Source organism: Cervus canadensis, chromosome 1, assembly GCF_019320065.1.
Source record: "Cervus canadensis isolate Bull #8, Minnesota chromosome 1, ASM1932006v1, whole genome shotgun sequence".
Lineage (NCBI taxonomy): Eukaryota > Metazoa > Chordata > Mammalia > Artiodactyla > Cervidae > Cervus > Cervus canadensis.
In genome coordinates, this window is record NC_057386.1 from 32,237,688 (window position 1) to 32,249,892 (window position 12,205).

At 48.2% G+C, this 12,205-nt stretch overlaps 1 protein-coding gene across 3 annotated transcripts in view; it reads left to right on the plus strand.

Moving 5' to 3' along the window:
* Nucleotides 1-324: 324 nt before the first annotated feature.
* The window catches only part of PIK3R6 (phosphoinositide-3-kinase regulatory subunit 6), a 47,285-nt gene continuing 35,404 nt past the window's right edge, over nucleotides 325-12,205 (plus strand). For all 3 annotated transcript variants that reach the window (XM_043474404.1, XM_043474414.1, XM_043474424.1), the window contains exons 1-2: nucleotides 325-455; nucleotides 10,215-10,318. In XM_043474404.1, coding sequence (XP_043330339.1) covers nucleotides 10,306-10,318 — 13 coding nt within the window. In that variant the 5' untranslated portion in view covers nucleotides 325-455; nucleotides 10,215-10,305. The remainder of the gene's footprint in view (nucleotides 456-10,214; nucleotides 10,319-12,205) is intronic.

Consider the following 12,205-nt stretch of genomic DNA (forward strand, 5'->3'; position numbering starts at 1 on the left):
GCTCCAAAAAGAATCCTCGGCTCCCTGCATCCAGCCAGCACCAGAGGGGGCCCCCGGGAGGTGCCACCTCCCACCTGATCAGAATAAAGAATGTCAGCAGAACTTCCCTGGGAGTCCAGTGGTTAAGACTCCACACTTCTGCTGCAGGAGGTGCTGGTTCGACCCGTGGTCGGGGAACTAAGATACAGCATGCCTTGCGGCACAGCCAAAAAAAAAGATCCAGTGGCTGTGGCTGACCACAGACACTTCTCTAGAAAGAGACCTCGCAGCAGGATGTGCTCTGGGAGGAGCTTTGAGAGCCATGGGTAAGGGGAAGGAAGAGGAGGGGACAGAGCCAGGCCTTTGTGACCCTGGGCTTTTCTCTGCAGGGCTAGAGGCTGCAGAGACACCCATCGTCCGGGACTGGTGGCCTCCCTGGGCAAGACTGTGGACCTCTGAGTTGCTGCTGAGTCAAGGTAGGTGATGGCTGGGGACAGGGTTTCCAGGGAGGGAGCTGGGAGGAGCAGATGGAGGGTCCCGGAGGAGGGATGTTGGAAGGGGGAGCCCATGAGGGGCCAAGACATCCCCAGCCCTTATGAACACACACCCAGCATTTCTGAGACAGGTCACCCAGGTATGGTGGCTACTAGGACCGCTCTGCCAGGTTAAGATTACTCAACCCATTTTCACAAGAAGAAAGGATGCAGAACCCTGTGAGAAGACCTCTCCTTTCTTCTCCAGACCCTGTAAATGCCCATAATGAAGGACTAATCATTCCTCCCTGGTGCTGCAGAGTACATTCATTAGCCTGTTGGATTCCTACAGGCAATTGGAGGAAGGCTGGATATGTGTTAATACTGCCCGTCTATAGATCAGGAGACAGAGGCTTAGAGGGATGAAGCAACTTGCCAAAGATTGTAGAGTGGGGAAGCAAGACACAGGACTCCGAGAGAATCTTCTGGGCCCCCATCTGCGCCCCTCATGGGACATCATCTGTCCCTGTCTGTCCCGGCTCTTAGCTATTCTCTGTACACACACACACGCATACACACACACACACACACGAAGAGGCCCAGCTGGCGTGGGGTTGAGACACGACTGTGCATGACCAACACAGACAGTAACAGGTGCCGGGGCCCCTGGCAGAGTGAGGTGTGGGCCCCAGTGGAGATAGCCCGCCAGGGGTGGGGTCAGGGAAGGCTCTGCTCAAAGTGTCAACTGGGCCTTGAGGCAGACAGACGGCTGGTGTGCAGAGATGGGGCTGCGGGCATCTCGGTGAGGGGGACAAATGGCAAACACAGAGGAGAAAGGTGGTGTGATGGCAGAAAGAATAGCTAGAGGTTCGGTTTGGCTGCTAATGCATGCTTTTGTGGAGGACCGACCAGCAGGGGCCTGTCCTGTTTATTTATCTGTAAATAAGTGGCTTTTGAATATCATCATTTTGAGTCCTCACAGAAACCCTATAGGTCAGGTGCTATTATTAGGTCTCATTTAAAGATAGAGAAACTGAGGCACAAAGGCTCTAAGCAACATGTTGCCATAGCAACAGAGAGATTTGGTACCCAGCAGTCTAGCACCCAGTGCTACCTGTCCCAACACTCTGTGGCTCCCCTGTTACCTCCTTGGCTCCCAGGGTGGGCGTGAATGCCAGGCTGGCTGGTGGCCGCCTGGTCCTCGGGCCTTCCTGGTCTGCATCCAGGCCCCGTCACCTTCCTCCTAGGCTCCCTGCCCCCAGGAACAATGCTCTCCTGCCTCTAGACTGGCTCTCTCACATCCAGATGTTTCCTTCGCAGCCAGGAGCAGACACAACAGAGGAAGCAGGCCTGCCCAGTCCTCGGGGACAGCTAGGAAATAAAGCCCTTGGGAATCTGGAAAACCCAGTGGGGTTTGCGGGATGAGGGTTGATGGGGTCCACTCAGAACCCCAAGTTCTGCCTTTCCACCCCCGCTAATCACATGCTCTGAATCAAAGAACTGGGTGTGTCACCTGGCAAGTCCATGTCTTTGGAGAGTAAAAATCCAAGCCCTGGAAATGGCATCTGCCAGATACCCTGGGGGCGGGAGGGAGCGTGGGTGGGAGGAGAAGGAAGTGGCTCCGCGGTGGGATGGTCCCCCCTCTGTGCCAAAGCAGCAGCCAGAGGACAGGAGGGGGCAGAAGTTTGGTCCTGGGAAGTTCCACGCCTTTCTTCCCAGCGGGTGGCATAGGTGGGCTGGGTGGTGGCTTCTTCTGGCTGAATAGTCTGGCCAAGGAGCCAGCAGTGGGGGTGGGAGACCAGGGTAAGCAGGGCGTCAGCTGGAAACTTCATGGTGAAACAGTGACCCAGAGCCTGGCCGCCTCAGACCCTCTCAGTCCTGCTGTCTGCAGCCCTTCCTCTGGCCAAGAAGTCTTTCCCACAATCTCCTGCACAGAAAGAATGGGCCGAGGCTGCTGCCAACGCGGTCCCACCCGCTTCTTGCTGCTGTGTGTCATGGAGCCACCTCTGGTTCTGTGGCTAGTCCTGTGTCCTGTGTTACCCCCCGAGGCAGTGAACAGCTATGCGTTCAGTTCGCACCCTCCCTGAGGACTGTTCATTGTTAATGTTCTGTGTTTAAGGAGGAATGTCCTCTGAATCCCGATTCATTCAGCCACCTGTTCATCCTTTGTCTCTGGTCCCATCCCTCTGACAAGAGCTGTAAGGGTCTAAAATTTTACCCTACTGGTAACTAAGAAGTTGAGGCTTCCCAGATGGTTCAATGGTAAAGAATCCACCTGCCAATGCAGGAGAAACAGGTTCAATCCCTGGTCAGGAAGATCCCCTGGAGACGGAAATGGCAACCCACTCCAATATTCTTGCCGGGGAAATCCCTGGACAGAGAAGCCTGGTGGTCTACAGTCCACGGGGCTGTAAAGAGTTGGACACGACTTAGTGACTAAGCAACAACAACCACTAACAAGTTAGTCTGCCCAGTTTTATGGTCGCTGGCAGAAAACATGAGACTCTAGAGTCACAGATCTTTATCACTCGCAGTGAAACAAGCAGCATGAGCGTCCTGCCCTCAAATCCCCTGGGGAGAGCGAAGAGGTGGCCCCAAGAGGTTGCTGTGCATCATTGCTGAGGAGCCCAGAGCTTAGGAAACCCCCCAGTGCTCACGGGGTGGGGTGGGGGCTGCCAGCAAACCTGCCACCTCTGCCCTGGAAGGAAACATTGTCTCTATTCCACTGGTGGGCAAAGAAATCTGTTCTTGACGCTGGGGAGGGCAGACTCTCTGTTCCAAGGTTGTTTGTGATACAGAACTTGAAGAAGTGATCTGGAATGAAAGCTCACGAGGCATGCACAAACCCATGGAGGATTGTCTGCCAGAGTTCTCCTACTGACTGCACCCCGGCTGCACTGTTCCCTGAGATGCCTCCAGCACCCCCTCCTCAGTGCTTGGCTGGCCATTCCCTTCGTTTGGAACGTGTTTTCTGCAGACTTTGCCTGGATCGCTCCCTTCCTCCTGCAAGTTTCTACTCAGAGGTCACCCCCTCGGAGAGACCTTCTCATACTGCACCCCAATCGCTGGAACCTCACTATCCCCTTCTCAGCCGTATTTCTCTAGCACCTCTCAGATGTATAATTAATATACAATTTAATTATGGCATTTTTGTTTGCATCAACCGCCCCCCCCCCACACACACACATAGGGCTTCCCTTGTAGTTCAGTTGGTAAAGAATCCACCTGCAATGCAGGAAACCCGGATTCGATTCCTCGGTCAGGCAGATCCCTTGGAGAAGGAAATGGCAGCCCACTCTGGTATTCTTGCCTGGAGAATTCCATAGACAGAGGAGCCTGGTAGGTTCCCAGTCCATGGGGTCGCAAGAATCGGACATGACTTAGCGACTAAGTCACCGCCCCCTCCCAAAACAAAATACTTGTGTGAATGAATGAATCCATCCACTTATCTGATCTTCAGCGGAAAACCTGGTTCTCCTCACTTGAGTCTGTGGGACATGTCACTATTGAGCAAGTGAGACGAGGAATGGGTAGCTCAGGCTGGGAGTTGGGGTGGGGGTGAGAGGCCACAGCGGGGTGAGAGGCCTTGGTGCTGTGACCTTGGGGATGCTCCCAGGTTGTTGGAATTTGCCCCTCGACCACTTCCCATGCTCTTGGTACCCGCTGCTGGGAATCTTCCGGATTGGTGGCCAAGGCTGGTGTGTTTCTGTCCTATGGTGTCGTATTCTTGCTGTGATTTAGAGAACTGGGAGAGGGCAGGGGCTTGCAAGCTGAGCTCAGATGTGCTGTTTGCTAGGTCAGCGATGCATAAAAAGAGCCACAGTCCAAGATGGAGCCCGAGACCAGTCCCTCCCACAGAGGGTGAGCACAGTGTCCTTACCACTGCATCCGGGTCCCCCTTCCCACGGGAAGGCTCTTTACCGGGATTCTGAGCATCAGTCTCATCTCTGTGACCTGTGCCATCTGTCGTGCCAACCGTGCCAAACAGACTGGCTTCCGCTCCCTAACTTGAGAACGGTTTAGAGACAGGGACCCTGTGTTGTCTTCACTTGAGTGCCTGACAGTCACGATACAATGAATCTGCAGCTATGAGGAGTAGAGAGGTGTACCATAAACGTTTATCGAGTGACTCACATGGCACCTCGGGGCAACTCCAATGCCCAGCTCACGTCAGGCATGTTTGTAACGAACTCTTTTCTCTTAGAACTGGGGCCTGGGTGGAAGTGGACAGTCCCCGGCTTACGATAGTTGGACTTAAGATTTTTCGACCTTACAGTGGTGGAAAAGCAAGATGCATTGAGTCGAAACCATGCTTGAATTTGTTATCTTTTCCTGAGCTAGCATATGGGGTATGATGCTCTCTCGTGTTGCTGGCAGGGCAGGTCCTAGCCAGCTGCACGATCACAAGGGTCAACAACTAGTACACTCATAACCATTCTGCATCCAGACAAGCATTCTGTTTCTCACTTTCATTACAGCATTCAGTCCATTACATGAGATTGTCAATACATAGGCTTTGTGTTAGATGGTTTTGCCCAACTGTAGGCTCATGGAAGAGTTCTGCGCATGTTTAAGGTGGGCAGGGCCAAGCTGTGATGTCCTGTAAGGGTAGATGTGTTCAAGGCATTTCAACATGAGATATTTTCAACCTACGATGGGTTTGTGTGTGTTAGTTGCTCAGTTGTTTCTGACCCTTTGTGACCCCAGGCTGAATCCTGAGGCTGGACCCTGAAGCCCCCCAGTCTCCTCTGTCCATGGGATTTTTCAGGCGAGAATACTGCAGTGGGGTGCCTTTCCCTTCTCTAGGGGATCGTCCTGGCCTAGGAGTTGAACCTGGGTCTCCTGCATGGTAAGCAGAGTCTTTAACATCTGTGCCACCAGGGAAGCTCCAACGATGAGTTTGTCGGGATATAACCCCATTGCACAGCACCTAGAGGGCAGGCCCTGCTCATTGCAACTAGAGAAAAGCCCGTGAGCAGCAACAAAGACCCAGCACAGCCAAAAAATAAACAGATATATAGATGCATAATTTTTAAAAAGATGAGGCATGGAGAAAGGTGATGGGGATGAGAAAAAGGTGAGGCAATCATTCTTCACTAGTACAGCTGAGCTACAGGCTCCTTCATGGGATGCATGCTCAGAAAATGATGAAATTAGCACAGACCACTTATTATTTATTAGTGACTCACGGATAACTGCCCTCGGTCTCTGTGAAATAGGTGTGTTCTCATGTCTGTTGTGCGGTCATTGTGCCAATTGTGGGCTGAGAATGTGACGAGTAGGGTCGCACCGCAGTCAGTAAGAAGTCATGCACTGGTAGACCCCCAGCTCCTAAGGGTAAGGAACTGTGTCTCATTTATTTATCTCTAAACACTAGGGCCTGGCACAATTTCCGCCATGTGGACAGTGTCCCATAGGTGCACTTTGGTTTACTCAGCAATCTCAGCCCCTAGAATCACTGCCAGGAGCTAGGAAGGAGCACCCTTGGGCCTCGGAACAGCCCAAATAGATGTTCTAAGCCCACTGCTGAAACAGCATTCACACCAGAGAAAAGACGCCTTTCAGTGTGGGATGGAGGCTTCCTTTAGCTACCAACAGCCCCTGAAATCTTCACCATGTTACGGCCTAGTGCATGCAATCAGCTCCCATGACATTCATCCAGAATACCTCAGAAGTGTGTTCAGGTGCCTAAAAGGGCAAGCTTTATTTCCTGAGAAGTTCACATCACCCTGAACTGAAGCAAATGCAATGTTGATGTGTTCCAAGAAATGACCTGGGTTTTGCATATTTCCTGTCTGATGCAGACTTGACCCCGAGGGCTCTGCCCCACACGGGTGTGGTCAGCAGCCCAAAGGACAGGAAACAGATTACACAGGTCCCCTCAGAGGAATAAGGGGTGGCACAGAGAATCCCCAGGTCCCACACAAATATATATGGACACTGGATAAATGTTTGATGAGTGAACGAGTGAATGAAGAATGAATAAGCAGGCTTTCTGACAGTGACTGTTGAAGCTTCTTAGAATTTTACTTGCAAGATAAAAATCAGCCCAGGGCTTCTCTGGTGGTTCAGTGGATAAGAATCCACCTGCTAGTGCAGGGGACACAGGTTCGATCCCTGGTCTGGGAAGATTCCATCTGCCACAGGGCAGCTAAGCCTGTGAACCACAACTACTGAACCTATGTGCTACAACTACTGAAGCCCGCAAGCCCTAGAGCTCATGCTCCACAAGAAAGGCCACCTCGGGGAGAAGCCCGAGCACCACAACGAAGAGTAGTCACTGCTTGCCGCAACTAGAGAAAGCCTGAGCGTCAGTGACGACCCAGCAATAAATACATAAACGTTAAAAATCAACCCACATCACCCACAGCTTTCTAAGTAGAGTTGATTTACAATATCATTTAAGTTTCAGGTATACAGCATAGCAATTCAGTTTATGTGTATATATATATATATATATATATATATATATATAGGGCTTCCCTGGTGGCTCAGATGGTCAAGAATCTGCCTGCCATGCAGGATACCCGGGTTCAATCCCTGGGTCCCGAAAAGATCCCCTGGGGAAGGGAATGGCTACCCACTGTAGTATTCATGCCTAGAGAATCCAATGGACAGAGGAGTCTGGTGGGCTACAGTCCTTGGGGTCGCAGAGAGTCAGACATGACTAAGCGACTAACACTTTCACTTTCAAGAATAAATATATGCATATATTTATTTATTCTTTTTCAGATTCTTTTCCCTTATATGTTATTATATAGTTATAATAATATATATTATAATACATATACATTATAATGTATATATATAGTATAATAATAAAATATAATATTGAATTTAGTTCCCTGTGCTATACAGCAGGTCCTTGTTGGTTATCTTTTTTCAAATTTTTATTTATTTATTTATTTTTGGCTGTGCTGGGTCTTCATTGCTGTGTGAGGGCTTTCTCTAGTTGTGGTGAGCGGGGGCTACTCTTCACTGTAATGGATGGACTTCTCATTGCAGTGGCTTCTCTTGTTGTGGCACATGGGTTTAGTTGCCCCGTGGCATGTGGATTCCTCCCAGACCAGGAATCAAACCCATGTCCCCTGCATTGGCAGGCAGATTCCTAACCACTAGACCACCGGGGAAGTCCCCCAATTTCCATTCTTGCCAGCTGAATATGACAGAACAAATTTCTCATGTCCTCCCCAATAGTTGATGTTACTCTTTTTTCTAATCTCTGCCAATGGTTTGTCACATTTTTGCATTCATTTTGATGATTATCATTCAATTCAGTCGCTAAGTCGTGTCTGACTCTTTGCGACCCCATGGACTGTAGCACACTAGGCTTCCCTGTCCATCACCAACTCCCAGAGCCTACTCAAACTCAAGTCCATAGAATCGGTGATGCCATCAAACCATCTCATCCTCTGTTATCCCCTTCTCCTCCTGCTTTCAATCTTTCCCAGCATCAGGGTTTTTTCTAAGGAGTCAGTTCTTCCCATCAGGTGGCCAAAGTATTGGAGTTTCAGCTTCAGCGTCAGTCCTTCCAATGAATATTCAGGACTGATTTCCTTTAGGATGGACTGGTTGGATCTCCTTGCAGTCCAAGGGACTCAAGAGTCTTCTCCAACACCACAGTTCAAAAGCATCAATTCTTCAGTGCTCAGCTTTCTTTATAGTCCAACTGTCACATCCATGATTATTATTAGACTAAAATTATTCAGACAGAGTACATTATAATTTTAGTACTTTGAATTCAACTGTTTGATATTTATTTTATAATTTTACATCTGTATTTATAAGTGAGCCAGATCTATTTTTCTGTTGTGGTGAAATATACATATCATGAAATACCTTAAAGTGTACAGTTCTGTGGCATTAAGTATCTTTACAATGTTGTACAATCATGACTACTATCCATTTTCAGAAGCTTTTCATCATCCCAAATAGAAACTCTGTGCCCATTAAACAGTAACTTCCCATTCCTACCTCCCCCTAGCCCCTGGTCACCACCATTATATTTCGTCTTTGTGAATTTGCCTATTTAGGTGCATCATGTAAGTGGAATCATATAATATTTGTCCTTGTGTGTCTGACTCATTTCATTTAGCATGATGTTTCCAAGGTTTATCTTCATTGTAGCATGTATCAGAATTTCATTCTTTTTTAAGGCTGCATAATTTTCTGCATACACCACATTTTGTGTGAACACTTGGGGTCTTTCCACCTTTTGGCAATTTTTAAATAATTGTGCTATGAACATTTGTGTACAAATATCTGTTAGTCCCTATCTGCAATTCTTTTGGGTGTTTACCTAGGAGTGGAATTGCTGGTAAACCATACGGTGAATCTCTGTTTAACTTTCTGAGGAATCACCTTACTGTTTCCCATGGCAGGTGCTCAGTTTTACATTCCAGCCAGCCATGAACCCAAGTTCTCATTTCTCCACACCCTTGCCAACACTTGTTGTTTTCTGTTGTATTTATTTTTTTAAATAGCTATCCCAGTGGATGCAAAGTGTTTCCTCTATTTTTGTAAACTATCCTCATTAGATTTTCATATCAAGGGTAGGCTGCCTTCTTCAGAGAATCTTTTCTTCTTTCTGTATGCTTTGGAACACTTTTTGCTTTACTCTGCATATTTGAGATGACTTATCAGAGGAGCCATCTGAGCCAGATACCACTTTTTAAGAGCTTGTTCTTTGAGGGCTTTCTCTGTTTCCTCACTGGTTATCAATATAAGCAGTTTCTCTGAGTCTTCTAGAACCTTCTGAGCTATTTTTATTTTCCTAGAAAACTGTGTGATATCGAGGATTCAGGGCTTTCTTTGTATAGATCAATGTCCTATGGATGTTTATCATTCCTAATATTGTCTCTTTTTTCTCTCTTGATTAGTTGCCCCGTGTGTGTAGTTTTTTTTTTTTTTTTTTCCTTCTTCTAAGAACAAGCGCTTGGATCCTTTCAGAGTTCCTCTGCTTCTCACTTTGGGAGTGTATTGCTCTGGGAAGCCAACTCTGAGAGTCCTTCCCTCTGGGGTCCCAGTGGGGCAGCTTGTGGTCATGATGGAGGGCTTGAGCTCTGGAGCCAGATGGTCTGAGTTCAAGTGCTCATTCTTCTACTTACTAACTATCTGACCTTGAATCGATATTTAACCTCTGTGCTTCAATTCCCCCATCTGTAGAATGGGGAGAAAAGAGTACCTACCTGACTCATTGGAAAAGACCCTGACTCTGGGAAAGATTGAGGGCAGAAGGAGAAGGAGGCGACAGAAGATGAGATGGTTGGATGACATCACCGACTCAATGGACATGAGTTTGAGCAAACTGTGGGAGATAGTGAAGGACAGAGAAGACTTGCGTGCCATGGTCCGTGGGGTCACAAAGAGTTGGACCCGACTTGGCAACTGAACAGCAACAACATAAGGCTAATATTAAAGACTGGAAGTTTGAAATTCCCTGAAGGTTTAATGGTTAAGACCCTGCATTTCCACTGCCGGGGTGGGTGGGAGGGGCATGGATGTGATCCCTGGTCAGGGAACTAAGGTCTCACAGGCCAAAGAGTGTGACCAAAAACAAACAAAACACCGAGAGTGAAGAGTTGACAGTTTTTAAATTTTTGGAAGAGTACCTGGCATGTAGCAAGCATCACAGAAGCACTTCTTAAATAAATCTAAACTCCCCTTCCATATGGGAGAAGCCTCGGTCCCCTGGTCCCCTCTCCATTCCACACACAGACTTTCTGCACTTTCTCACCACTTACACTGTCTCTTATTTTGCAGAACTGCCTCTTTGCAGAAAAACAACCAATTTACTTTCCATTCTGCTGCCTGAGACAACCATATCCTCCTCTTACGCACACCCCAGCCTCCCATGGAGAGCTCAGGTCAGTATGGTTGTGGGGAGAGGGGTCTGCAGGGTGGGGGAGGCCCCTTTTGAAGGTGAGAATGCCCCCAAGGCTGGCAGGGCCACCTCCACCCAGCCCGGCTGGGAGATCCCCACTCAGCTGCCCAAATGTGACAACATTGTTGAGAGATGGACATCCATGCACTTGTACAAGTCCCAGCTGCTGGCAGATCACTGAGCTGGACATTGGGAGTAATGATAGTAAAAGCCAGTATGTATTGCCAAATACTTGCATTTATTTAACAAAAATCTCCATGGCATTTACAATAAATCAAGTAGTAGAAAAAGCACCTGACAAATATTAACTTGTTGAGTCTTCACGAAGACCCCACAAGACAGATAGCATTATTGCCTTCATTTTACAGAATAGGAAAGTGACAGAGAACATGTAGATAGTATGTGGTCCAAACAGGATTTGAGATGGTGGCATCACTGACTCAATGAACATGAGTTTGAGCAAACTCTGGGAGATAGTAAAGGACAGGGAAGTCTTGTGTGCTGCAGTCCATGGAGCTGCAAGGAGTCGGACATGACTTAGCCACTAAACAACAATAGCAACCAGGATTTGAACCCAGCAATCTAGCTCCAGCATCCAGGCTGTGAATGACTTCACTGTGGGCTGCCTCATGCAAACATCAGAAGGATTCTGCGAAGTAGGGATATCAGTACAATTGTCCTCATCTTACTGAAAGAGAAATAGGCTCAGAGAGGTTAGGTAATTTGCTGGAAGCTACACAGCTGGTTGGTGGCAGAGCCAGGATTGGAACCTAGGCCTGGCTTATTCCAAGACCCAGATTCTTCTCCCTGCACCATCCTGGGATAACAAGCAGAGATGACCCTACCTCCAAGATGTATATCAACTAATGTTCGTCCAGCAAGTAAGAAACCACTCCTCCCCCGACCAAGCATAGACTCTACTGTCATTGAAGACCCCTGTCTCGGAGAATGGTAGGGGACACCCCGAGGCAGGCACAGCTACCAGTTTGTTATCACTCCTAAGACAAGCATCCTTTCCACACCCGGCTTACCCTCAAAGAGCTTCATCCAATCAGAAGACGCTTCAAACAATGACTCCTCCAATGAGAAGACGCTTCAACCAGTGAATCACCCAATGAGATGAAACTTCAACCAGTGAATCCCCCAATGAGATGAAACTTCAACCAGTGAATCCCCCAATGAGATGAAACTTCAACCAGTGAATCCCCCAATGAGAAGAAACTTCAACCAGTGAATCCCCCAATAAGAAGAAACTTCAACCAGTGAATCGCCCAATGAGAAGAAGCCTCACCAGTGAATCTTGGTGTCTCAGTATTCCTGGTTGTCTTTAACCAGCTGGGATTTGGGCTGGGAGGATAGGGGTAGGGGAGCACTGTGAAAGTCTCCTAAATATTTCAGAATCAACTTACTTTGCACTCACTTGAATTACAGTTAAGACCCACTGTGCTGTGTTTTAGGAAGAGAGGTGTACCGATAAACTTCCTTTGGATGTGAGCAATAGAAACCCATATGGTTCATTTAATTTTCAAAAATATAGCGGAGCATGGAAGGAACGACTGAAGCACCAGACAGCAGAAAAGACAAGGAACAGAGTGGATCTGCCACCAGGATAGGAAAAGGGAGGTTTTCTCCACTCCAGTCCATCATCCACACCAGGGTCACCCAGAGGGCGAGAGCCTGTTGGCCAACTTGGTTCTGTGCCACCTCAAGGCCAGTCTCACTGCGATTACAGTGAGTAAAGAAGTCTGCTGGGCAGGCAGGACCACCAGCATCCACTCTCAAAGATGTGACAGATGGTCCCCACCCTCCCAAAGTTCGGTGGGTGAGAGAAACATCCCCAAATTAGGATGCTTGTTTGGGAGCGTGGAAA